This window comes from Telopea speciosissima, chromosome 4 (assembly GCF_018873765.1).
Source record: "Telopea speciosissima isolate NSW1024214 ecotype Mountain lineage chromosome 4, Tspe_v1, whole genome shotgun sequence".
NCBI classification, from domain to species: Eukaryota; Viridiplantae; Streptophyta; class Magnoliopsida; order Proteales; family Proteaceae; genus Telopea; species Telopea speciosissima.
This window is the reverse complement of record NC_057919.1, coordinates 25,924,640-25,949,171: the sequence shown is the minus strand read 5'-3', so window position 1 is coordinate 25,949,171 and position 24,532 is coordinate 25,924,640. Positions and strand designations below refer to the sequence as shown.

The following is a 24,532-nucleotide window of genomic DNA, read 5'->3' as shown; positions in this document are numbered from 1 at the left end:
AATATTTTGTTCATCGCTTACTGCTGCAGCGTCCTTTGGAACATTTGGGTGAGCTATTGGAATTGGACTTTTTCAAGAGAAGTTTTTAATCGTAGGATGATTGCATTGAAATCCATTTTAGGGGCGAAGAAGGCAATTGGTCACTTTCGTTTCTCCACTAGGAGAGCCAGTAGATTCGTAAGATGGGTTCCTCCCCCTATTAGCTTCTTCAAGTTTAATGTCGATGGTTCTAGTTTGGGAAACCTTGGTCTGGCTGGTATCGGAGGTGTGTGTCGCAATTCGAATTCTCTTTTCACTCTTGGATTTGCTTATGGGACCGGATGGAATTATGCTCTTGCTGTTGAAGCTATTGCCGCTAAATCTGCTATGATCCTTGCTATCACCCTGAACCTCAAGAAAATTATCATTGAGAGCGACAACCTGTTAATCGTACAAATCCTGAGCAAATCTTCGAACACTACTCCTTGGAGGATTGCTCCCATTTTGAATGACTGTTTCAATATATCCTAAGGGAAGGAAATGCTGTGGCGGATTCACTTGCGTCATTTGCGTCTACTACACAAGATTCCAACTTTTGGTTTTCCCCTCCCCCTTCTATCTCCCCCTTACTGTACGCTGACTCTTTTGGAACTTTGTTCTTTCGCCTATAAATTTCTTTTTATCAAAAAATATATATATATATCACAAAACCAAAACCCATCATTCCATGCTCACCATTTCACATTTTCACAAAGAGTTGAGTTTACTGGAAGGCCCAGTTGGTTTAGAAGTGAAACGAAACTTTCACAAGTAAAGTCAAGTAATGAACTGGACAAAGAGAAACAATTCATTGGCCCACAAAAAGTCTCCATTACAACCAAATGCTTGAAAGATTAATTGCAAGACTTCACCAGGGAGATTTTCACTCAAATGCTAACCAAAATGGAGCCTAAGAAAGGGTCTGCAGGTAAGACTTCTGAGATGTATAAAAGCTCATGCTTTGAAGGAAGATGTTGATATTAGTAGCAGTACTTCCACTTTCTTTTCAAATGGGAAAGGGTAATTTTCATTAAACTCCATAATCAGTAGCTTTATATACTGTGCCTCCTACAAACTCCATAATCAGTATATTTTCATTGTTATTAATCAAGAAAGAGTAACAATTTCTTCTGATCCCAAAAATTCTAAGACGTAAGAAACTTCTATTTGCCATATCCTGAACACAATCATCGACCATCTCTAGATACACAAAGACAACATGCCTACCTTGGTCTCTCCAACCAAAATGAAACAAGTGGAGACCAAATGGAAGGGTGAAATAGCATGCCACATGTTCTAATGATTCTTCTCCAGTATTTGGTCGGCAATACGAAATATGGGAGCAATATCCACCGGTACCTGAGATTAAGAAAAAAAATTATAAAAACCAAATTTAAGTGCCTCTAATGGAAGAATATTATTTATTTATTTATTTATGTTCTGTGTCTTAGGCTCTTAGCTAGTTGATAGCAAACAAACTATAGGCACTGACTTGTGATGGTATATCAGCCATCCCCATAACCCAAACCAATAGTCACAAGGATGGTAAACTAGGTAAGACCAGTAATATTATCTCACACTAGCTCCCTAGTTCCATCATAAATCATTTAGAATCACAAAGATGGGAAACATTGTATTGACAAAGCACATCCTGATAGTAATGAAAATAAATAAATAAGAATATGAAAAAAAGAAAGAAAGAAACATGGAAATTATGGTGTTTGGTGCTTCAATTTAGAGGTTCTAAGGATTGGGTTGGTTTGGAAGGTTAAGAGAGGTATTTGCCTTCAAATAGGATTGGCTGATGGTAGCTTCTCCTAGTCTGTTTACCCTTTTTTCTTTACCCATGCGGATATGACTGGACCATTGAACTCTTAAAATGCATTTTGAGCATTATATTTCTGTTACCAAACAGGGGAGAATACGAACATTAAGGGCTCTGCTTGGTTGGACCAAAAATGAAAGGAAAATCAAGAGGGAGGGAAAGAAAAGAAAGAAAATCTCGTCTTCCATTAGCCATTTGGTTGGGCAGAAAGTCCCGTTCTTGTAGAATCCCTTACTTTCCTCTCATTTTGGGAGGAAAAATAAAATGAAGACATTTGGAAGACTGAAAGGTATTTAGGAGAGAGACGAAAATGAGGACTGCACTTTTCCTCCAACCAAATGCATAAAAGAGCATAACTGAAAGGAAATTGTTATATTTTTCTATGGTTGTCTATTCTACATCTGATGATCCTGATTGAATGGAGCCAAGGCTAAAGTCCTATACCTGGATTTTTTCTAATTTCTCCATCGCAAGTTGCAAAGGTTCTGTCATTTTACCATATTCCTGAAGAAGTGACCTTGCAGCTTCTTTGTCACCTTTTGCCTGTATTGTAAGTATCTTCCTGCTCAAACTCTCAACAGCTCCTTCAACCTTCAACCAGACAACAAATTTTAGGCCTCAGAGTTATTCTAGTTTGTGGAATAACGTCACTTAAGTAATTGTGAACTATGAACCTTGGTAAAATCGACAGAAAACATTCCATCCGAGTGCAAAACAAAGGCTTGTTTTTCAAATAACCAGTTGAACTGCAGTGCTTGACCTTTCCTGATTTTATTTTGTCAACAGCAGTTAGTGGAAAAAAAAAAAGAGGCAGGCACAGGAGGTTCTAACTGTCAATGGCATGATGAAATAACATAAAACAGCAAGTATTTACCCATGGGCTTCTTCTAACCCAAAACGTACTGATCGGAAGCATCCCGCAAGGAAAGAAACATACATGGATTTAATCAAGCTTATTGGAAGCAGTTCCTGATAAAAAAAGGAAGATAAAATATCAGATAGACCTCATAAATAGCTCAGGAGCCATAAGTTCTTCATTTACTCATATTTGATGAATAATGATGCCTTGTTATTAAATAAATACCAGTGAAAAAAGGAAAAGCAAAAAAGCAAAGCTGAGTGAAGAGATCTTAATGGTAAAAAAAAAAAAAAACAACCACAATAACATATTTTACAAGACAGGAATATGGATTGAACACATGTGAATGTACATAAAAATTCAAGTTCAAAATGAAAATCAGTTCCTAAATGTGTTTAGCCTTTTGCTTTATGCACAGGCCCCTCTTATAAAATATGATCCTTGTCTTCCAAGGCAAATCTCTGTGCAGGCATGTGTGCATGTGTCTACGGCAAAATATGTTGCAGGATGGAGCTAGTAAATGATGACCATTGTGCTTCAGCCCATTAATACCAATCTGAGGAATTGGAGATTTATAGTAATGATTTTTTTTTTTTAATATAGGTATTGTTATTTTATGACATTTTACATAATTGCAATAATTTCAAGTGTATTATAAGACTCTGGATGAAAAATTATGGAACAATTATATGCGCGGGTAAACTTGCTGACAGATAAGAGATTAAAGGGATATTACGGTAAATTAAGTATAGAGGATAATGACAAAGAAGAAGTAGGATGAACAGTACCAGTGCCATTGACCTTTGCTAAAGAGCCATTGGTCAAAGTGACACTAGAAGAAGATTCCCAAAAGAGGAAAAAATACCTAAAACACCAGACATGTAATCTGAATCACCTGAATCATGTTCATCCTAGTGCCATTGAGCTTTGCTAAAGAGCCATTGGCCAAAATGACACTGGAAGAAGATTCCTGAAAAGAGGAAAAAATACCTGAAATACCAGACATGTGATCTGAAACACCTGAATCAATGATCCAGGGACGAGAAGTGGAGAGATATGCAGTGGCATTACCTGCCTGGACAACGAGAAGTCTGAAACTCGTTATATAGGGCAAATTCTTTATCGGTCATCATTACCATCTTAGTCTCAGATTAGACAGTCTGGGGGGTAGACTCATTACTTGCTGCTGAATTTGCAGACTGCTTCTGTGGAGGTTTGCCATGAAGTTTCCAACAAAAAAGTTGGATATGTCCTAGTTTACCACAATGGTGGCATGTGCATACAGGTCCCTGAAGAGGTGGAACTACCAGTAGGTTACCCTTTATTATTCCCACTACTAGTGCCACGTGCAGTACCGTGATTGGCATTCTGAGAAACAAGAGCGGAGCTATCCGCTGGTGTAGGATCATGAGAACTCTCCCGAGATACCCGTAAGACTCGGGAAAAGATATCGGCGAGTGAGGCAAGCTTGTCACTGCCCAGAATTTGAGAACGGATAGAATCATATTCGGTTCCAAGGCCTCCCAAAAAACCCATAACTGTGAGTTCTCGCTAAAGCTACATCTTCTACACATCACTCCTAATAGGAAATAGAGAATTCGATTCTTTGTACATCCTCTTACAATCAATGAAGTACTAAGTTAGGGGGTGACCCTTCCGATCAACCCGATAAAATTCCTGTGACAACTCGTAGATACGAGAAAGGTTGTTCTGTCCAGAATACAGAAAATCAAATATTCCCACAACTCCTTCAATGTCGATGTGAGTAACAAGATAAACAATAGAATTATCCATCAAGTTCAAAAGCAGCCCAAGAATGCGGGCATCAACAGTATCCCATTTGGTATCATCAGCAGTCTTCACCTTTGTGAGATGATCCTGTTGTTCAGAACCAGTAAAAACCAAATGCACAATTTTCTTCCATTGCTGAAAATTGGAAGCCCCTGTATTCTTCTCTGTGATCCGATGAGAGGATGAGGGTACAACTTCAGTCACCATATTCTTTATTTCAGCCATGGAAACAAAGAAAGCAACAAACAATCAACAAGGCTGATCAACAAAAAATCGATTTTTCCAAAAACTCTGACCAAAAAATCAATTTCTTCCAAAACCCTGACAATTAATATCTCCCAAACAGAAGCACACCTTTCAAAGAATATCTCCCAAATAGCAGAACCGAAAAAGAGAACTGATAGACTCTAACACAGAATCAATCCAAAAATCAGCAAACCAAAAAAGGGTACCACAATCATCATACCCACAACAAATCGATCTCCAACCTTCAAAAAGAGAATTGATCGATCAATGGGACATCCCTCTTGAATCGATCCCACCAAAAAATTGATTGATCATAAATTTTAATTGATCAATCAAGTCTTCATCGCATTCAGATCCAAAATCAGTAAATCAGGGGGTGAAATCACCCCCTCTAAGTGTAGCCACGACCTGTGAGGTAGAGCAGTGTCAACCAAAGAAGAGGAGTTGTCCACTGGATCTAAGGACACAAAACTCGATGTAATGTTTAAGGATCGAGTTCTGATACCATGTAAATAATAAATAAAAGGAAAAAGAAGAAGAAAAGAGAAGAGAGGTTGTAACCTTGGGAGTCACAACCTTGTGGTTGGGACTGCCCAGTGCCCACTTCATTCAATATATAGAGAATTAGGGTACACTAGTAAGGAGACAAGAGAAAGAGCCAAAAAGACATAAAAGCCCCCAAATCAAGATTAGTGCCAGGCGCTAATCACGATTTCTCTCCCCCTTATTTCATGACTTCTAAATCAACCCAAAGCAGAATCCAGTAGCCAGGATTGTCACATCACTAGTCTTAGCTGGAGGGTTAAAGTCAGAATGAACTGGATGTCAAACAAATGGGACATCCTCATGTTCGATCTGCACTAGTGTCTTGTTGCAGCACTGCATCCCTATGAGCCAACAAACCATGGCTGTTCGTTGAATAATATACCATTCCCAAAGAAGTTGTGATCAGATTTCACAAAAAAAAAAAAACCCTCATTCAGGTTTGATTTATTTCACTTTTCCGTTACATGGGGGTGCTTTGGCCTTAATGGATCAGAGCAGAAATGGCAGCGGCAAGCACTACTGCCCACCTATAACGAGCACTGACAGGGGAAGTGATGGGGTTTAGCAAGAACGTGTAGGGATTTGGTATACTTTAATTACTTCATGAAATTCTTATTCTGCCCTCAACATATTGAATAATATAAATGAAAAAAATGGGGAAAAAAATTATAGTGAAACAATCCACTTCACTCTCCATTGTGCTATGGAAGATTACCCTTAAAGATATTTGCTTTTTATTCTGACAAATGATTATAGATATTTCAGTCTCATTCTTGAAACTAATTTCTAGTTCTTGATTCAAAGCAAAAACCATAGATTTCAACCTAATTCCTTAGGAATTTCAATTTTTTCTGGCAAGTAGCAAGAATTTATCAGTAAGGCATGTATAGACTAATAGATGTGCCAAAGGAAAGAAATGCTATGTGCATGAATACATAGAAAAATCCAAGGTAAGTCCAACTGTCCAAGCATAGTTATCAAAGTGTCACCTAGGCAACGCCTAGGCGTCAAGGCTCCTTGGTTGGCGCCTTGCTGCCATAGTTGTCACGGCGGTTAGGTGACCCAAGGCGTTGGAGATGGTAAAAAAAAATCAAGGTGACACAAAGTAGGCGACCAAGGCGCCCAAGTCGACCAAAGCGGTTGGACGCCTAGGCAATGCTTTGACAACTATACTTGCCGCCTTGTTGGTGTCGGCTTGATTTTGGACCCTCTCCAATGCCTTGCCACCTTGATAACTATGAGTCCAAGTGTCCAACCACATATACAAAATAGATTACTCTTTGAAAAAGATGAATCATCATCCGTATCAAATTCTGTTTATACACTACATAATCCCCACCCCCCCCCCCCCCGGCAAAAAAAAAATCACTTGCCAATTGCAAGTCACAATGTTAATTCCATTGCCATTAGAAATCCTACACAAAAGGTCTAAAGTCATCTTTTCCTGTTTCGTTCTTTTCAAATTCCTCATATAACCGGTGGTATATTCTGTAATTAAATATGAAATACATGTGTGTGTGTGTGTGTACATGCAGATTTGCATCCACCTAAAACCAAGCCTGCCATAGAAATCTAATAGATTTCTTCTCATTTTTACACTCTCAGTTCTGGTTTGTTGCAGGTCTTGTACTTGTTACGTGGTATTACAGCTGTTCTGGTACATTAGAAAGCTCACTCTTCAGATACTTGAAGGCTTCAGCAATCAGCATCTTCTCAACAGTTAATGTGTTAGCCCGAAAGTCCAGCAACAATTATTGTTTGTCACAGTTATGTATGGTGCAATAGTTGTAAATCAAAGATTGCAAGAGACCAAGGGAGAAGGAAGAAGATGTGAGAAGGAAGAAGAAGGAGAAGAAGAAGATGAAGAGACAAAGGAGTGAAGGAGATGGCGGTAAAACATATGGGAGAGAATACTCTTCTCTCCCCTATATTGATTCACCTAGCTTTAGCAAAGAGAAATTGCATCTCTACCCCAACGCTAATATAAGATAGCCAAGGGAGGTAAAAGGTAAAAAAAGAAAGAAATACATTACAAGTGTGAGACCCACCTCATAAAATTGGGCCTAATTTAAATTTTTAATAGGTCCTACGGGTGCAGTTTTAGGTGCCATGTTCATCTTCGCGTTGTGGGCATTGCCCGTCATTGAAACGAACCCGCACCCTATTGCACCTTGTGCCGAGGAACCATTGAACACGGCTTTGATGGAATCCAAGGAACCCTGTGGCCCGTCGCATATATGGTTCGCGTGCGAGAGATGTTTGGCGGACCACTTGCAACAACTATCAATGTCGGATGCCGAACATTAGGTAATAACACCTGTTTTAGAATTAAAATAAATAGTTATTCTATGCTTGTTTCGGCTGGCCTCGAGTCAATTACCACCATGATTGGCCGTGCCGGCTCGATGCCTTGTCATACCTCGCGGGTCCAATGCGATCGAATCTTGTAAGACCTCATGTCGCATCGGTACGACCCCGACATATCGATAATTTGTGTATTAATAAACTTATCTCGGAATCGGTTTCCACAAAGCTTTGAATCACTTTTTTTTAAATTATGAAGAAACCCACCTATTTCTATCCTTTTACAAACAGGCCCTTGGGACTAAATATATATTCTTATTCTTAGCTTTGAGAACTCTTTTCTCAAAGCTAAGAGGTAGAAAACGTTGGGCTGCTCTTGGAATGTTCATATGCTGTGATTTTGGCTTGGAAATCCCCCTTGATGTGCTTGCATGTTGGATCTTCTGCCTTCAAATCCTTTCTAACTCATCATTAGGTAAGCTACTAACCTGTAATTAGTTCAATCCATGTCTAGATTATCTTATTTTAGCTTAGGTGTTGCTACTATGGATTTCTTAAGCTTAACTCAGCAAAATCACCTTCCAATCCTTCCCTTTTTAGTTGAGATTGGGTAATATTGACTTTAATGGATGTTCTTTCCTCCTCCCTAAGCCTCTTGGCTAGCTGAACCAAGCTTGGTGGTCAAAATCCAGCCAAATAAATTGCTGTTTTTAACTTTGTTTTCTGGGCTCGCTCTTCAAAGCAGGCTGACCAGCCCTTCTGGAGCTAGAAGCTCAGGCCACCTCTGAATGACTTTTTGGGATCTTTAATGGTTTGGGATGATGCTCCAGCCTCTTAGGAAGAGTCTTAACATTTTTATAACTCTGTATTTAGGGGATTGAACCTGCTTTGAACTCTTTCTCTTTGATTTTGGACACTTGGTTGGATATCTCGATCAAGACAACCAAGGTGAGTGGGATTTTTTGTGTTGTTTGTAATTTGTATCTAATTTATTATATATATGAACAACAGTTCCAGATTTGATTTTCATGTTTGAGAGTTCATTTTATTGTTCATCTAATGTTAGCTAATGATGCATGTCTAGGATTGTGTATTGTTTATATTGAACTTATTGCGATATGTTTAAACACTTGTTTTGGAATTGCTATGATACAAGCTGTTTTCATTAGTGGTGTATGGATATGCAAAATGGTTGTGATTGTTGTTTGGAATTAATATGCATTACCACTTGTGTGACCCTGTGTTCTTGAGTGGACATGTATATGGAACACGGTGCACTCCTGAACACAGCATGTCATCATCTAGAAAACATGGTTAGGATGGAAACCCCGAACTACAACCCTTACCAGCAGGGGTTCAGGTGCTGGGTAGTTGGGTTACTGACGCTTGGAGCAAAGGGATTTAACCCAGGGTCAGCGGTACTTGACTATCGGGGTCTGCCCGAAGGCTTGAAGCCAACGTACCAAGCGTGGAGGCGGCTCCCTACTTGAATTGGCTGAGGGGGTGCAACGGCGATAAAAGAAGTGACCCAAAGTACCCCTCGAGTCGATACCGTAGTTCAAACCAATGACTTAGTCTGCTTGTTAGGTGGATTAACAAAAATGGAATTGATCATGCATCATGTTGTGCGATTGATAATTTCATTTAAAAATATGTGATCATGCATCATTTGTATGTTGTGTGTTTTTCCCCTCATTGGGCTCAGTGTAAGCTCACACTCGTAGAAACCCCTTTTTTTTTTTAGATGAGTGTGCAGGTGACGAACTACCTGATAACGAGTTCATGGATGATACCTTTGAGGACTTCACAGGCCCAGAGCCCGAGGAGCATGACGGGTCCTGCGTCTGTGATTTATGTGCATTCTCTTAGGTGGGCCTGATGGGATAGGCTGTACATGTTATATTCTTTTTTATGTGTGTATAACACTAATGTAGATAGTCTTTTTGGAAAGGTCTATAATTATGAGTTGTCTTTTGGGGGGTATAATCTTGTTCATACTAAACAGGCATACCATGTGGTCCCTCGATGGACTTTATGTAAATATTTTACGTTTATACGTATCTTTCCACTGTTAGTACTCTTTATTTTTATGCCTTTGACAACTGTGCTGCACAGAGTTCCTGGCTAGGTTGGGTGCGAGACCGCATCACTTTATGCTACGCCTGGGCTATCCAAGGCAGGGTGTGACAACAACACATATAACAACATAATGGGCATATACCTAAAGTTCCATTATTAAGTCTAACACTCCCCCCCCCCCCCTCAAACTGGATAATAAATGTCATACAATCCCAACTTGCACAGAAGGGTACTGAACTACACTATACCAAAAAGCAATGAGATCTTTGGTGAAGATGTCAGCCAACTGATAGCCTATCCTCACAAAAGGTGTGCTGCATATATGTAGCTAGAGTCAATCTTCTCTTTGATGAGATGGTGGTCCACCTCGATATGCTTTGTCCTATTATGTTGCATAGGGTAGTGAGCCATACTTATAGCAGCTTTTTATCACAATAAAGTCTCATAAGTGCCTCAATATCAAATCCCAACTCTTGGACCAGTCTTCTTAACCATAAGCCATAGCCTTGAACTCTGCCTCTACACTAGAGAGGGCCATCATAGGCTGTTTTTTTGTTCCAACTGATCAAGTTACCACCCACAAATATGCAACAGCCTGATGTAATCGTCTGTCAGAAACTGAACCAGCCCAATCGGCATCAGTGTAGCCCTCTATCCTCAAATGGTTGTGCCTGGAAATCTGGAATACATAGTCCTTTCCCTGGGGTGGACTTCAAGTACCTGAGGATGCGATATACAGCATCCAAGTGCCCACTCTTGGGGGTATGCATGAACTGACTCACCACCCCAACTGCATAGGTAATGAATGTCTGGGCGAGTCAAAGAAAGGTAGATCAGCTTCCCCACTAGTCTCTGGTACTCCCCTGCATCAATAAGGGGTGAACCACAGTCTTCTACAAGCTTGTGCTTTTGATCAATAGAAGAGTTTGCTAGTTTGCAACCCAAAGTTTGCAACCCAACATTCTTGTTTCTTTCATCAAGTCCAGCACAAACTTCCTTTGATAGATATTTATCCTTTCTTATACCTTAGCACTTTCCCAAGAAATACTTCAGGGGTTCATGATCTTTAATCTCAAATTGTTGGGCCAAGTAGGACTTCAATCTCATTATCTCAACTCCATTTCCAATCACCATAATGTCATCCACATAGACAATAAGGGCTATGATAGTACCATTACCTTGCCAGGTAAATAAAGTGTGGTCAACTTGACTTTGGGAATACCCATTCTTCAAAATGGCCTATCTAAACCTCTCAAGTCAAGCCTTCGGGGACTGTATGAGACCATATAATGCCTTCTGAGGACACACTTTCCCTTCAACTGAAGGAAACTTGAAACCAGGTGAAGTTTGCATGTACACTTCCCCTTCTAAATCACCATGAAGGAAAGCATTCTTCACATCCAACTAGTACAATGGTCAGTCTCTATTGACAACCAATGATAAGAGAACTCTTATTGAGTTGTGTTTAGCCACAGGAGCAAATTTCTCCTAGTAATCAATCCCATACACCTGACTGTACCCTTTGACCACCAATCTGGCCTTATATCTCTCAACAGTACCATCTAATCAGTACTTGATTGTGTAGATCCATCTACATCCAACTAGAACTCTCCCCTTGGGAAGATCAACTAGCTTCGAAGTACAGTTCTCAAGTGCCATCATTTCCTCAAACATGGCTCCCTACCACTGTGGGCCAAACATGGCCTCAGTGACATTCTTGGGAATGGCAGTAAAGGAAAATTAGGGATTAGTGGCTCACAGATGAGAGATTAGTAGCAAAGTTAGAGACATAAAGAACAGAATCAAGGGACATAGAAGAAATAACATGGACATTACCCTTACCAGAATTGGAGGAAAGGGAACCACCAGCGACCATAACCTTATCCTTACCAGAACCATGGAACAAGAACTCGGTGAGATCTCGTTAATATCTCGCTTTTTTAGAAAGGCGAGACGAGATGAGTGGCAAAATAGTTGGTTTACATTATCTTGACTAAGATCTCGGTTCACTAAGTTCCTGACCAATATAAAATGTGCAGATCTCGACGATCTTGCTGGTCTCAACAGAGAACCCCATAAAACACAATTTGCATGGTTTTGGTCCCATTTTCCACCGAAAATTCGTCAAATTGTGCCGGAGAAGCTTCATCCAACATCAAATTTGCTACAACTAAGGACATAAGTATGAAGACCATGCTTGAAAGTTTCAAAAGCATGAGTATAGATACTACTAGTGACCGTCAATCGTGGCATGCATCTCAGCGTCAGTATGGCTATGAGTATGGCCAAGCGAGCACTAGTTCCGAATATAGTGCCTATGGTTAGTTTGGACAGCCGCAGTCAGTACACTCTGCACATGAGTTTGACAGTCGGAGCACTGGGTCAAGTTTTGTGGACGACATATTCACAATCCCAACCCAGCCATACATGTCAATGGTAGTTCAATAGCCTGGTGGCAGTAGCAGTGGATCGATCTCATCGCAACCGCCTCTTCCATACCCTTGGATAGGGTACTAATGAAGTTCTAGATAGGGTAAAGCCCTACTAAAAGCCAATTAAACCAGGACCAATAACAAGGAACTACGGGGCTGTTGGTTCTGCAATTTCAGTAGGACAGAATTGCAGTTTTAGGTTAAATCTAGGGCTTAGGTTAGGATAATGGAAGGGGGGCTTAGGGGGTATGGCTAGGCAGGTTTATAGGACTCTAATAATGTAGGTATTATAGAGTTTTAAGTGTTTTGAAAATTCTGTAAAACTGGGCAGTAAGTCAGGATCGACTATGGGTTTTGGGGAAATTAATGAAGGATGAGGGGATTAGGGTTTTGATGGACAAATAGGCTGAGCAGCAAGATCTAGAGTTTAATGGAATTAGGGTTTAATGGAATTCAAGCAAAAATAAAGGGGGATCAATTGGGGAAGGGAGTAGAGGATTAGAAGAAGAAATTAATGAACAAGTTGCAGCAGAAATCCACTAGCAGCAGCTTGGACAGAAGTGAAGGATAGAACCACCTTCGAATTGGGATCCTCCCGGCCGTCACGGCGCAAGGAGTCGATCGGATTCCACCAATCCCTTTCCACCTTGATAGAACCACAAGGATGCACACTCACAAGGAGCACAAGAGCAGCAACAATAGCAGCCAACAAGCAAAAGCTTTTTTCATTAATCAAATTCGTATTCAAGGCTTTGCCCCCCTTACAACCTTATATAAAAGACTCAAAAACAGACTTCTACTCTAAAAAGGAAAGGCCTAACCCAATCCTTAACCTATTAGGTAACTTAAACTGACTAGGAAACTAAAATACTAAAAAAAAAATAGACTCAAAACATGGCTGGACTTATAGAGTCCTAATCCAGCCCAACTTACATCACATGACCACTTAAGTTGTCACATGACCACTTAACCAAATCACATGATCACTTATACTGAACCAATTTGAACCGGTTCAATTAAAAAAACATAAAAATAAACTAAGTACTGGGCTAGTCCGTATGCAACCTATATACCCCTAGTTTAGGCTCATTAAAGTGGCCTATTACATAGAAAACCCTTGGGATCAAAGGCTCAACATATATATATCCCAACCCTAGACTTATTTCTAAAGAAATAAGCCCATTTCGGTGATGAATCTGAATCAGGTACCTTCCTTTAGTTAATGACAACACTTATATGAATTGTGTGGAAGACTATGTTGGATTCTTCAACAACACTATGACATGGGAATCCAATGTGGCACATTCAGAGGAATACTTGATTTGGCAATATGGCTTGGGATGGTAGACATATATGTTAAGATTGATGTATTTTACACTTTTACATTTCTAATGCTTATTTAAGTTATTTTATATTAATTGTATGCTTTGATTGCTTTTTATTACTAAATTATGTGTAGAATAGGGCCTATTAGTACATCGTAGCCTACCAAACTAGGGTCCAAAGTCAAACTCCTATTTGGACTTTGATTTTGGACAATCTGATAGTGTCATTATGTTTAAATGACCCAAAATAGGTTGTATACCAAGTTTCATGACCAAACTTTGTCAAAAACCCACCGAAACCATCTACCAAGTTCCAAAAAAAATGCACCAACTCGCCAAGATCTTAGTCCAACTCAGTTTTCTGGCTGGGCGAAACCAGTACCAAAATCGAGTTCTCGAACCATGACCAAAACAGACAGAATAGGAATCATAACACTGGGACATACCAATCATATAATTAGTGGCGCCAAAGTCAATAACCTAAGGATCAGTCGAAGGAGCAAATGTGGAGACCTGCAAGGCAGAAGCCCAAGAGTCTGGCCTATAAATGTAGAAGAAGAGCTGCCCAGCTGTGACATAACTCTGCGAAAGGGAATTGTGATCTGTCTGCAGGACAGATGGATACCCCATAGGGTCAGTCTCAGCCATCACAATATGAGCTCTAGCTCCCCCTCTCCTACACCACCATGCATACTAGTAGGACCACCACGCATACTAGGTGAACGACCATGAAGTACCCAACACCTCTCTAGTATGCCTAGGTTTCCCACAGTGATCAAATCGGAGCCTCTCTGTCATCCCCATGTGGTAGCCCTTGGCCTCTGCCTCCTGCGCCAATCTTTGTGGGAGCTAGAAGAAAGAGCAGACCGCTCAAGAGATGATACATGTTCCATGGTCACTCTTCAGGTCTCCTCACTTTGCTAGTAGCTACAGACTTCATCTAAGGAGGGAAGAGGAGACCAGCCCATGATTTGTATCCGGATTGGTTAACACTCCGGGTTCAAGCCGCCAAGAAGGATGAGAACACGCTCCTTCTCAAGTGTTTGGTATGCCTTAGCTTCATCCTCTGGATTGGATAGTTGGAGGTCCCTATAGTGATCATACTCTTCCCAGAGACCAATAACAGTATTATAATACTCAGAAATGGTCTTCTCTCTCTGCTTCATTGTGATGATCTTCTAGAGGAGTTGGTAAACCTTAGCCGAGTCACTCACTCAGTCAAAAGTTTTGGAAACACTATCCCATATGTCCTTAGTAGTCTCATTTCCCATAAACCTCCTCCCAATTTCAAGCTTCATAGAGAAGATCAACCAAGTCATAACAGTGGAGTTCTCGGTCTCCTATTTCTGTTATGTTGGGTCACTTAAGTTAGGGGCTTGAATGGTACCTATAATATACACTAGCTTCCCCCTACTCCGCAGGGAAAGCTTTACAAAAATGAACCCAATCCAAGTAGTTGGTGTTGTCCAACTTCACAATGGAAATTTGGGTGTTGGGATTCTCAAAGGCCATCTAAGTTGGATGTAAACTACTCGAAGCACTGGCCAAACCTTCCACAGGTCCACTGACCTCAGACATAATGTAGAAATACACTCACAAAGTAGGGATGACACCCAAGCCAAGTGAGGAGTACACACGCTACCCAAATACCACTTCCCAATACACAAAAAAAAAAATTCCTGCGAGAGCAAACACACGACTCAAAGAAATCCAACTCAAATATACTCTTCAAGGTGTAACATCATCTCATAACAACTCAAGAGGCCCAAACAATATATCTCACCAACCCAAGGCAGTCGGAAGCCATCACATACAATATTTCAAGAGAGAAAAAAAAAGGGGCTGATGGTACCTTTTAAGCCAAGAGGAATTGAGTTGTGTGCCAACAACTCTCTTCTTCACAAACTGAGACCATGAGGGTGTTGTAGGTGACCCTTAAGCAATCCAAATGCACCCAATCTCAGATCCAACAACAGCCGGATGAGAGAGAGAAGATCAAGCAAAAGCTGGCGGTAACATGTATGGAGCTGGTTTTTGTTGATTTGAGCTCCAAATGTCTACTACATATGAGACCTTTTGGTACTTATATGGTCTTCATCCAAGCTCATCTCATGATTTCTTCAAACGTTTCACATAATAGACCTTTCCTTGGAACCCCTTGTAACCTAGGGTTCCAAAGAGAGGAAACAGAAGCGGCGAACTTGCAGTACGACTCTCAAACCGTGGATCTAATACCAAGTTGTAAATCAAAGGTTGTAAGGGAACAAGGAAGAAGGACGAAGAGAGAAGAAGAAGATGAGAACAGGTTGGAGGTAGAAGTATGTGAGAGAGTATTGGGCTACTCTCCCCTATATTGATTCGCTTTGCCAAATAATAATAGGGAAATTACATGCCTACCCCATGCTTATGTAAGGAGCTAAGGGAGGTAGAAAGGTCAAAAAAAATAAAAATACAATACAACTCTATCTATCTATCTAATTGCGGATTATTTGGCAAAAGAGGCAACAAAACAGGGATCATCTTACACTGATTTGATTTTCCCTAGGACGGTTCAAGAGGATCTTCATTGGGATGCAGCTGGGAAAGCAAGGTTTCGGTTTTGTTGAGTTGTAATTTGGAGGCCAGGCTCCCCTGCTGATGGCAATGCCAAAGGTGGGGGCCCTGTATATCTCTCTTTTTTGGTCCTCTACTGGGGTTGTCCAGTTTGAGGCTTTTTTGTATATTCTTTCTCACTTTCGTTAATACAATCTGATCATTAGCGAAAAAAAATCCCAATGTCCTTATCACATATTATTACATGAACTCTAACAATCTATGCTCCAGCTTCAGAGGGAGTGTTAAGAGTAAGTGTTGCAGGGGGTAATTCTGGAATAACTTGTATCCCTTGGGGTCTTATTTATTGTAAACAGCCTTGAGATTGAATGCTTGAATGATCAAAATCGATCATCCAGGCCCTTTATTTATAATAACCAGAATTACAATTAGTCAAAGTAGAAGTAGGAATGCCACCTCAGCCTAACCCTATTAGGAATTCCTATTCCCACTAGGAATGCCAAAATCGAGATCGGCTGAGGGGAAAAAACAGAAAAAGAGAGAAAACTGAAAAAGATAAAACACAATATAACTAGGACTAAATTACCCCTATCGGGTAAAGTAGCCTATTTTAACACTCCCCCTCAAGTTGGAGCATAAATATCAACCACACCCAACTTGACCAGAATAGGATGAAAAACCTTCCCACTTAAGCCTTTAGTGAACAAATCAGCAAGCTGGTCAGCAGATTGCACAAAAGGAACACACACCAGCCCTCCTTCCAACTTTTCTTTAATAAAATGCCTGTCAACCTCCACATGCTTGGTACAATCATGCTGAACAGGGTTGTGAGCAATGCTAATAGCAGCCTTGTTGTCACAATATAACATCATGGGAAGATGAACAGGAGTACCAATATCTTGTAATAAACCTTTGAGCCATAACATCTCACAAATACCTTGTGCCATTGCACAAAACTCAGCTTCAACACTAGACCTTGCCACTACGTTCTGCTTTTTACTACGCCATGTAACAAGGTTGCCACCAACAAACGAGCAATAGCCAGAAATGGACTTTCTATCAGAGGAACCAGCCCAATCTGCATCAGTATATGCTTCGACACGAAGATGGCCATTCGAAGACAAAAGAATTCCTTTTCCCGGTGCTGACTTTAAATACCGAAGAATCCGGATAACAGCATCCATATGAGAGGAATGCGGATCATGCATGAACTGACTAACCATACTCACAAATACTGCTATGTCAGGTCTTGTATGAGACAGATAAATGAGCTTACCAACCAATCTTTGATAATGACCTTTGTCGACCGGAGTTCCCTCCTTTTCTTTAAGTCTGGTAGTAGCATCCATAGGTGTATCAGAAGGATGACACCCTAGCATCCCAGTCTCGGTCAATAAATCTAGGATGTACTTCTTTTGAGAAAGAAAGATGCCTTTAGAAGACCAAGCAACTTCTATCCCTAGAAAGTACTTTAGTTTTCCCAGATCCTTTATTTCAAATTCTCGCCCAAGGTAAGTCTTCAACTGGGTGATTTCATGATTGTCATTTCCAGCCACCACAATATCATCCACATAAACTATTAGGAGGGTTACCTTTTCACCATTTTTCTTGATAAACAAGGTATGATCAGCATTGCTCTGCTTATAACCCGCAGAGACCATTGCCTTGTGAAATCGTCCAAACCAAGCACGGGGGGACTGTTTCAGCCCATATAAAGCACGCTTCAATTTACAAACTTTCCCGCTGGTTTTATCACGAGCGATACCTGGTGGAATGTCCATATACACTTCCTCGTCAAGTTCTCCATGGAGGAAGACATTCTTCACATCTAATTGTTGTAACTCCCAGCCCAGATTCACTGCACAAGAAAGTAGCACTCTGACGGTGTTAAATTTCGCAACTGGTGCAAAAGTCTCATGATAATCGATCCCATAAGTCTGAGTAAATCCCTTTGCAACCAAACGTGCTTTGCATCAATCCACAGCATAGTTGTCAAGGCGGCGTCTAGGCGGCGCCTTGGTCGCCTAGGCGGGCGCCTTGGACGCCTTGTTCGCCTAGTTGGTGTCGCCTTAAACTTTGGCCCCCTCCACCACCTTGGGTCGCCTAACCGCCGTGACAACTATGATCCACAGTGCCATCTACCTTCTGTTTCACCACAAACACCCACTACATCCAACTGGTTTCTTTCCTGGAGGAAGAACCACAAGTTCCCATGTATCATTCTTTTTTAAGGCTTGCATTTCTTCCATCATTGCTGCTTTCCATTTTCCATCTGTAAAAGCTTCCTGCCAATTTTGGGGAATACGAACAAAAGAAAGAGAAGAGACAAATGTACAAAAGGATGGAGAAAGGGAGTCATAAGAGACTACATGAGAAATGGGATGTTGGGTACAAGCCTGAATACCTTTACGATGAGCAATAGGTAAATCAGGAGAAGAAGGAGAAGATATATTACCTGGAGATTGATCTGGTTCCAGGGCCGACAATTGTGGTGGTGCTGGTGCTGGTGCTGCAGTGGATGGGAGCTGCTTATATTTGGAATGTCCCTTGTGATAGGTTTTGAGATTAGGGTCGTTAATTTTCTTCTGAAATTCCCTAATGGTTTGTTGGACTGGAGTCACCTCCCCCTAAAGGGAATTGTCACCAATAGGATTTTCAGCATCTTCTAAGTTCTCCCTCTGGGGAAAATTCTGTTGGGGACCAGTAGAGGCATCGTCTAAGTGCTCCCCTGGGGGAAAATCCGGTTGGGCACCAGCAGAGGGAAGAGGGGTGGAAGCAATAGTTGGTTGAGGGGTGGGATCAACAGGTGGTTGGACCCGGGTCTGGGTCCATACGGGTACGGGAAGATCAACCATCACATCTTCACTGAAAGTCTCCCCCTGAAAAGCTGTGGATTGATAATAGGAGAGAGTTTCATGAAAGACAACATCCATACTGGTGAAGGTACGACATGTAGGAGGATGGTAACACTTATATCCCTTTTGGGATGGAGAATATCTCAAAAAAATACAACGGACCCCACGGGGTTCGAGCTTGCCCGGAGAGCGGGTATCACGAACATAACAGACACAACCAAAAACTTTAGGTGGGACGACAAAGGAGGAAGAACCCTGCAGTAAAGAAGCAGGGGTGTCAGAGTCAAGGACTCGGGTAGGGAGCCTATTGATGAGATAGGCAGCAGTCAGGACAGCATCTCCCCAATATTGGGAAGGGACAGAATGGGCAAACATAAGAGCCCAAGTCACCTCAAGGAGGTGGCGGTTTTTCCTTTCAGCCACACCATTTTGAGCTGGAGTATCGACACAACTGGTTTGATGGAGTATACCATGGGCAGCAAGGTAGTGTTGGAACTGACCATCCATGTATTCTTTACCATTGTCACTTCGCAATATCTTGAGAGTGGCATTGTATTGGGTTTGAATCATCTTATGAAAAATTTGAAAACAAGAAAAAACTTCACTTTTGTTGTGCATTAAATGGACCCATGTACTCCTAGAATAACAATCAATAAAAGAAACAAACCAACGATGGCCTTTGAGAGATGGTTTCCGGCTAGGACCCCAAACATCAGAATGAATAAGATTAAAAGGAGAAGAACTTCTTTTATTAGAAATGGAATAAGTAGAACGATGTTGTTTAGCCAAAACACAGGCTTCACAAAAAAATTCGTTTCTATGACATTCTTTAGCTAATGCTGGAAATAAAAGGGATAATGGTCCTAAAGGGGGATGACCTAGTCTGTTATGCCATTGTTGAAGTTCAGAAGAAACTAACGTGCTTTGATGTATAGGAGAAGCCAAAGGTGGTGGCGAAGTAGGACTCCCATTATCAAGCAGGTACAATCCACCATGCATCTTACCACATCCAATCGTCGCCCCCGTTGCTAGATCCCGAAATACACAGTGAGAAGGAAAAAAAGTTACTTTGTAATTTAAATCACGGGTAAGACTACTGATGGAAAGAAGATTAGTGGCAAATTTAGGAATATGTAAAACAGAGGATAAATGTAAGGAAGGAGTGCAACTGATAGAGCCCTTCCCAGAGATAAAAGAGAGAGAGCCATCAGCCACCCGTACTTTGTCTTTACCAGATGTAGGAGAGTAACAAGTAAAGAGGCTGGAGGATCCAGTCATATGATCAGTGGCACCGGAGTCTATGATCCAAGGAGAGGAACTACCGATGCACAATGACCAGCAAAAGAAATACTTGTATGGGCTAAATGTGAACCTGGAGGAGTGGAAGAACTGGCCGGTGTTGATGTAGTAGAAGCAGTGAAAGTCTGTAACATATGACGGAAAGCCTGAAGTTCATCCTTGGATAGTCCAGTGTCAGTAGGAGGAGCAGGAGTGACAGCCTCAGTATGATTAGCTTTGTTTTTCGATTTTCGAGCAGCACGTTTAGCATCAAAGCCGGCTGGTTTGCCATGTATGATGTATCTTCCAACAGGTGGCCTTAGTGTGCTACAACTTGCCACAATGCTCACATTTAACTGTTGTTTTCTCAGATTTAGAAGTATCAGCAACCGAAGGAGTAGAACCAGCCCCAGTGTGCAAGGCTGATCGATCAGGAAGTGTAGTGTTAAGCATAGTAGTTCTTCGGCGATCTTCACTATTAACCTAAGCATAGGACTGTTCCAGTGTAGGGAAAGGATCCTTACCTAGAATCTGAACCCTAATTGGGTTGTATTCCACATTAAGGCCAGCCAAAAAATCATAAACCCTAATTTTATCGACATGCTTTCTATAGGCAGCAATGTCAGTGGCATTAGTGGGTTGATAATCAAAGTAATGATCAATTTCTTGCCAACACTTGCGAAGTTCAGCATAGTATTGAGGGATGGATAAATCAGTCTGCTTGGTGTCATGGATTTTTTTCCTTTATTCATAGACCTGAGCATCATTCCCTACCTGTGAATAGGTGTCTTTGGCAGCTTCCATATCTGGGCAGCAGTGTCTAGGAGAAGGTAGCCCGGTGCAATTGAAGGATGCATAGAATGAATAAGATATGACATGACCATGGAGTCAGTAGATAACCATTTAGTCTGAGCAGCTCCTTCTTCAGTAGGGATAGGAGTAGTGCCTGTAAGGTGTCCTGTGTAGCCACGGCCAGCAATCATAAGGTAAGTGGATCTAGACCACATTAGATAATTTGTCCCATCTAGTTTGGTGGGAGAAGCAAAAGGAAGATACTCTGGTCGAGAAGATCCATCAGAGTCAGCTAAAGTGATGTCAGACATCATGTAAGTGTAGAAGATACGGGTTTTAAAATTCCCACAAATTTAGCCGTCAAAAATAGCTCAAACTAGGATTGAATTCCCTGCAGGTGGTAGGGAATAAGCCCTCAAAAAATCAGAACCTTCTGATGATGGAATAAGAAACCCTAAATTTGAAAAAATTTAGGAATAGCTGAATGCAAATCAATCGCAGGTTTGAATCTGATGTAGTTTGGATTCAAAGCTGCAATCTGAAAGTAAAGGAGGTGTAGATCAATAAGGGCAGGGATCAATCTCCAAAAAAACAACACAGAAATCCAACTTGAGAAGGAAGCAGCTCGATCTCCAAGGTTGGAGGAAACCTGCGGCAGATCTGATCACACCCAAGTTTGTAAAATCTTCAGTGAGGTGTCATTGAGGGCAGCAGCTAAATCTTCATTGGATCACCTCAAAGTTGCTGCCCTGAGTGAGATAGAGAGTCCGAGAGTGGTGGAGATGCAGAAAACCAGAAGCCGAGAGAGTTTAGAAAGAAAAAAAACCAAAAATATCGAGGGGCTGCTCTTTAGATCAGAGGTGGCTCTGATACCATGTAAACAGCCTTGAGATTGAATGCTTGAATGATCAAAATCGATCATCCAGGCCCTTTATTTATAATAACCAGAATTACAATTAGTCAAAGTAGAAGTAGGAATGCCAAAATAGAGATCGGCTTAGGGGAAAAAACAGAAAAAGAGAGAAAACTGAAAAAGATAAAACACAATATAACTAGGACTAAATTACCCTATCGGGTAAAGTAGCCTATTTTAACATTTATATCTCACATAAGTGAAGGGTATCCTTGTAAATATTTTGTTTTATTGTTATAAATACAAAAGTTACTGCTACCAATTGGGTGTCTAGCTATTCTCTCCAGTCAATAGCTTATTTTCTCTCCATTCTTTTCTTCTTCTCTTCTCTCTTGTTTCCTTCTTCTTTTCTTCGCTTCTAGATAGTACTGCTGGTTGTTTTTAGATCTGAAATTGTCAGTCATAGTAACAGAGCATTTATAGAATAAGACGAGCATAAACTGCTAGAAAGTCCAAAATAATACTGCAAAAGTACTCACAATTAACAGAATAGTTAAACAATCACCAACAAACTATGTGACAGAAACATCATACCAAGAAAATGAACACTTATAATCGTCTGTAATGGTTCTGATATAATAAACACTAATCTTTTCTGTATTTTACTATTCAACCTTATGTTACATAAGCATTTCATACAGGCCAATAAATATGTGCATAACCCAGTCCACATCAGATAGGAACTGACCTTTTTTATTAGAAATTTTAGTGCCCAAAGGCCAACAATATCTGCTTTTGCTTCTTCCAAAGCTGAGTGAAGTTCTTGAAGTTCCTTCATCATTCAAACAAAGTAAAACATGAGAGACCAAAGCAATATTTAGCAAACCAAGTGACTTGTTTTCAGTGTTGGAAACTCAAAATTTGCATTGTGGTCATAATAGAAAATGCAACCTTAATGCTGATATAATACAGAGATCCAAGCAATCAATCAAAACTCAAAGGAAAGTCTCTCAGTAAGTCAAGGTTTTTCCAATGACTGAACTCCAGGGCCAGAAATTAGATTGATCTATAACCATCAAAAACCCCAAAAAAAATGTCTAATCGGTGAAAAAGAATAACTTGCAAATAGGTGAGAAAAACATTTCATTCTTTTTTGTTCAATTAGCAATGGATTAGAAAAGTTGAACATCTGTCGGCCTAGATCGAATGCTCATAGTGGAGCATATATATAAATGGGCAATGGTTAAAATGGAATTTCAGCGTATGAGGCATTTCTGATGGGTTGCCAGTGATAGTAGATCATACAAGTGCCAGGGAATAGAAAAGCACATAATTTTCATGTTCCTTTTGTATCTATCTATCAGCATAGTTCTTGTTCTATCTATATTGATATCTCCCCACTCGTGTATTCCTTCTCCTTTTATAATAAAATTCTCGTCCTTGTTGATCAAAGAAGGGGGAAAGGTATGAGGGAATACCAATCAGAATAACAACAGTAACAATCCAAAGACAGAATCACAAATTACTAATAAGAATTAGAGGGAACGCACCAATCTGACTGTAGACTTTTGACCACTTGGAAGTGTTATTGAGTGAGGTCCAATCCCATGGCAGCACTCATGGCAAATTGTATGAGTGAAAAAGGATTCGAAATCAACATGTATCCTCTGTTCTTCTATAATACATATGTCAGCTATTGGTTGAAGAACATGCTTGAACCTGGTTGGGATGACAACTCACGATTTCAACAGTTTCTCAAACTAATCACAAAAAACTAGTCATATAGACAAACAAGGAACATAATTTGATGCAAATAGTTTATCAGGACAAGAAGTTCACAGAAAAAAATTTACTTCGCCTCTGAGACATTCTTGAGCATGACCATTGACGTCCCACGGTCTTTCACTATACGTTCATCATTTGGTAAATTGAAAGCAACAGTTTGAGGACCCTTTACATCCTAATAAAACATTTGAAGAGAATCAATGATTACTTCTGACCAAGTTATTCTCAAAAAATAAATATTAGTCGGCATTTTTCCTAAAACAGCCAAAAATAAAGATCACTATGAAAAGTGCATAAGACATCAAAAAGCTTGCAAATACGTAAACCAAGATCCAAGAAGAATAGGAGAATGAAATCAAACTTAGATAACCAAATTCAGCATGGTTTGAAACTACAACCACTAAATGGGTAGTGACAGCCTTACAACTAGCCCACCCATCTATTGATTGTACTTACACATATGACCTACATATTATTCGATGTTTCATGGTCGGACCTTAGACCAGATTGGCAGACAGACTGTTCAGCTGCCAGCCAATGGTTTGACTTCCATTCTATGTTTACAAATGCAGTGTCATCAATTTAGAAAAGTGTCTAATGCACTCCTTACTAGACCATAGAGGAGGCTTTGTACCTCAAAAATAAGGTGGTGGAAGCATGGTTCGAGAACTCGCGAGATCTCGCCGAGATCTCGTCGAGTTTCTTGGTTTCGTGAGATCCCGAGACGAGATGCCATACGCATTCTAAAATTACACTTTCTCGGCGAGATTTCGAGATCTCGCCATCGGTATTGTCTCGGTACACATTTTTTCCAGTTTTTTTTTTAGTTTTAAAAGTTCAATATCTCGCCGAGATCTCGGTATCGGGTTAGAACATGGTTTTTTACCCATTTTAATTGCCCATTTGACCCATGTGCCCATTTTTATTAAAAGAGGGCAATGGACAGAACTCGGAAATGTCAATAGTTCTGTCCATAGCTCTCTAAACAAAG

The 24,532-nt window shown here is 40.5% G+C and overlaps 1 protein-coding gene across 1 annotated transcript in view; it reads right to left on the bottom strand.

Moving 5' to 3' along the window:
- Window positions 1-1,100: 1,100 nt before the first annotated feature.
- The window catches only part of LOC122660057 (nudix hydrolase 3-like), a 79,570-nt gene continuing 56,138 nt past the window's right edge, over window positions 1,101-24,532 (bottom strand). Inside the window, exons 15-21 of the mRNA XM_043855230.1 lie at window positions 23,610-23,716; window positions 23,307-23,475; window positions 22,505-22,588; window positions 2,718-2,812; window positions 2,518-2,608; window positions 2,288-2,434; window positions 1,101-1,377 (exon numbers count right to left, since the gene is read on the bottom strand). Coding sequence (XP_043711165.1) covers window positions 1,315-1,377; window positions 2,288-2,434; window positions 2,518-2,608; window positions 2,718-2,812; window positions 22,505-22,588; window positions 23,307-23,475; window positions 23,610-23,716 — 756 coding nt within the window. The 3' untranslated portion in view covers window positions 1,101-1,314. The remainder of the gene's footprint in view (window positions 1,378-2,287; window positions 2,435-2,517; window positions 2,609-2,717; window positions 2,813-22,504; window positions 22,589-23,306; window positions 23,476-23,609; window positions 23,717-24,532) is intronic.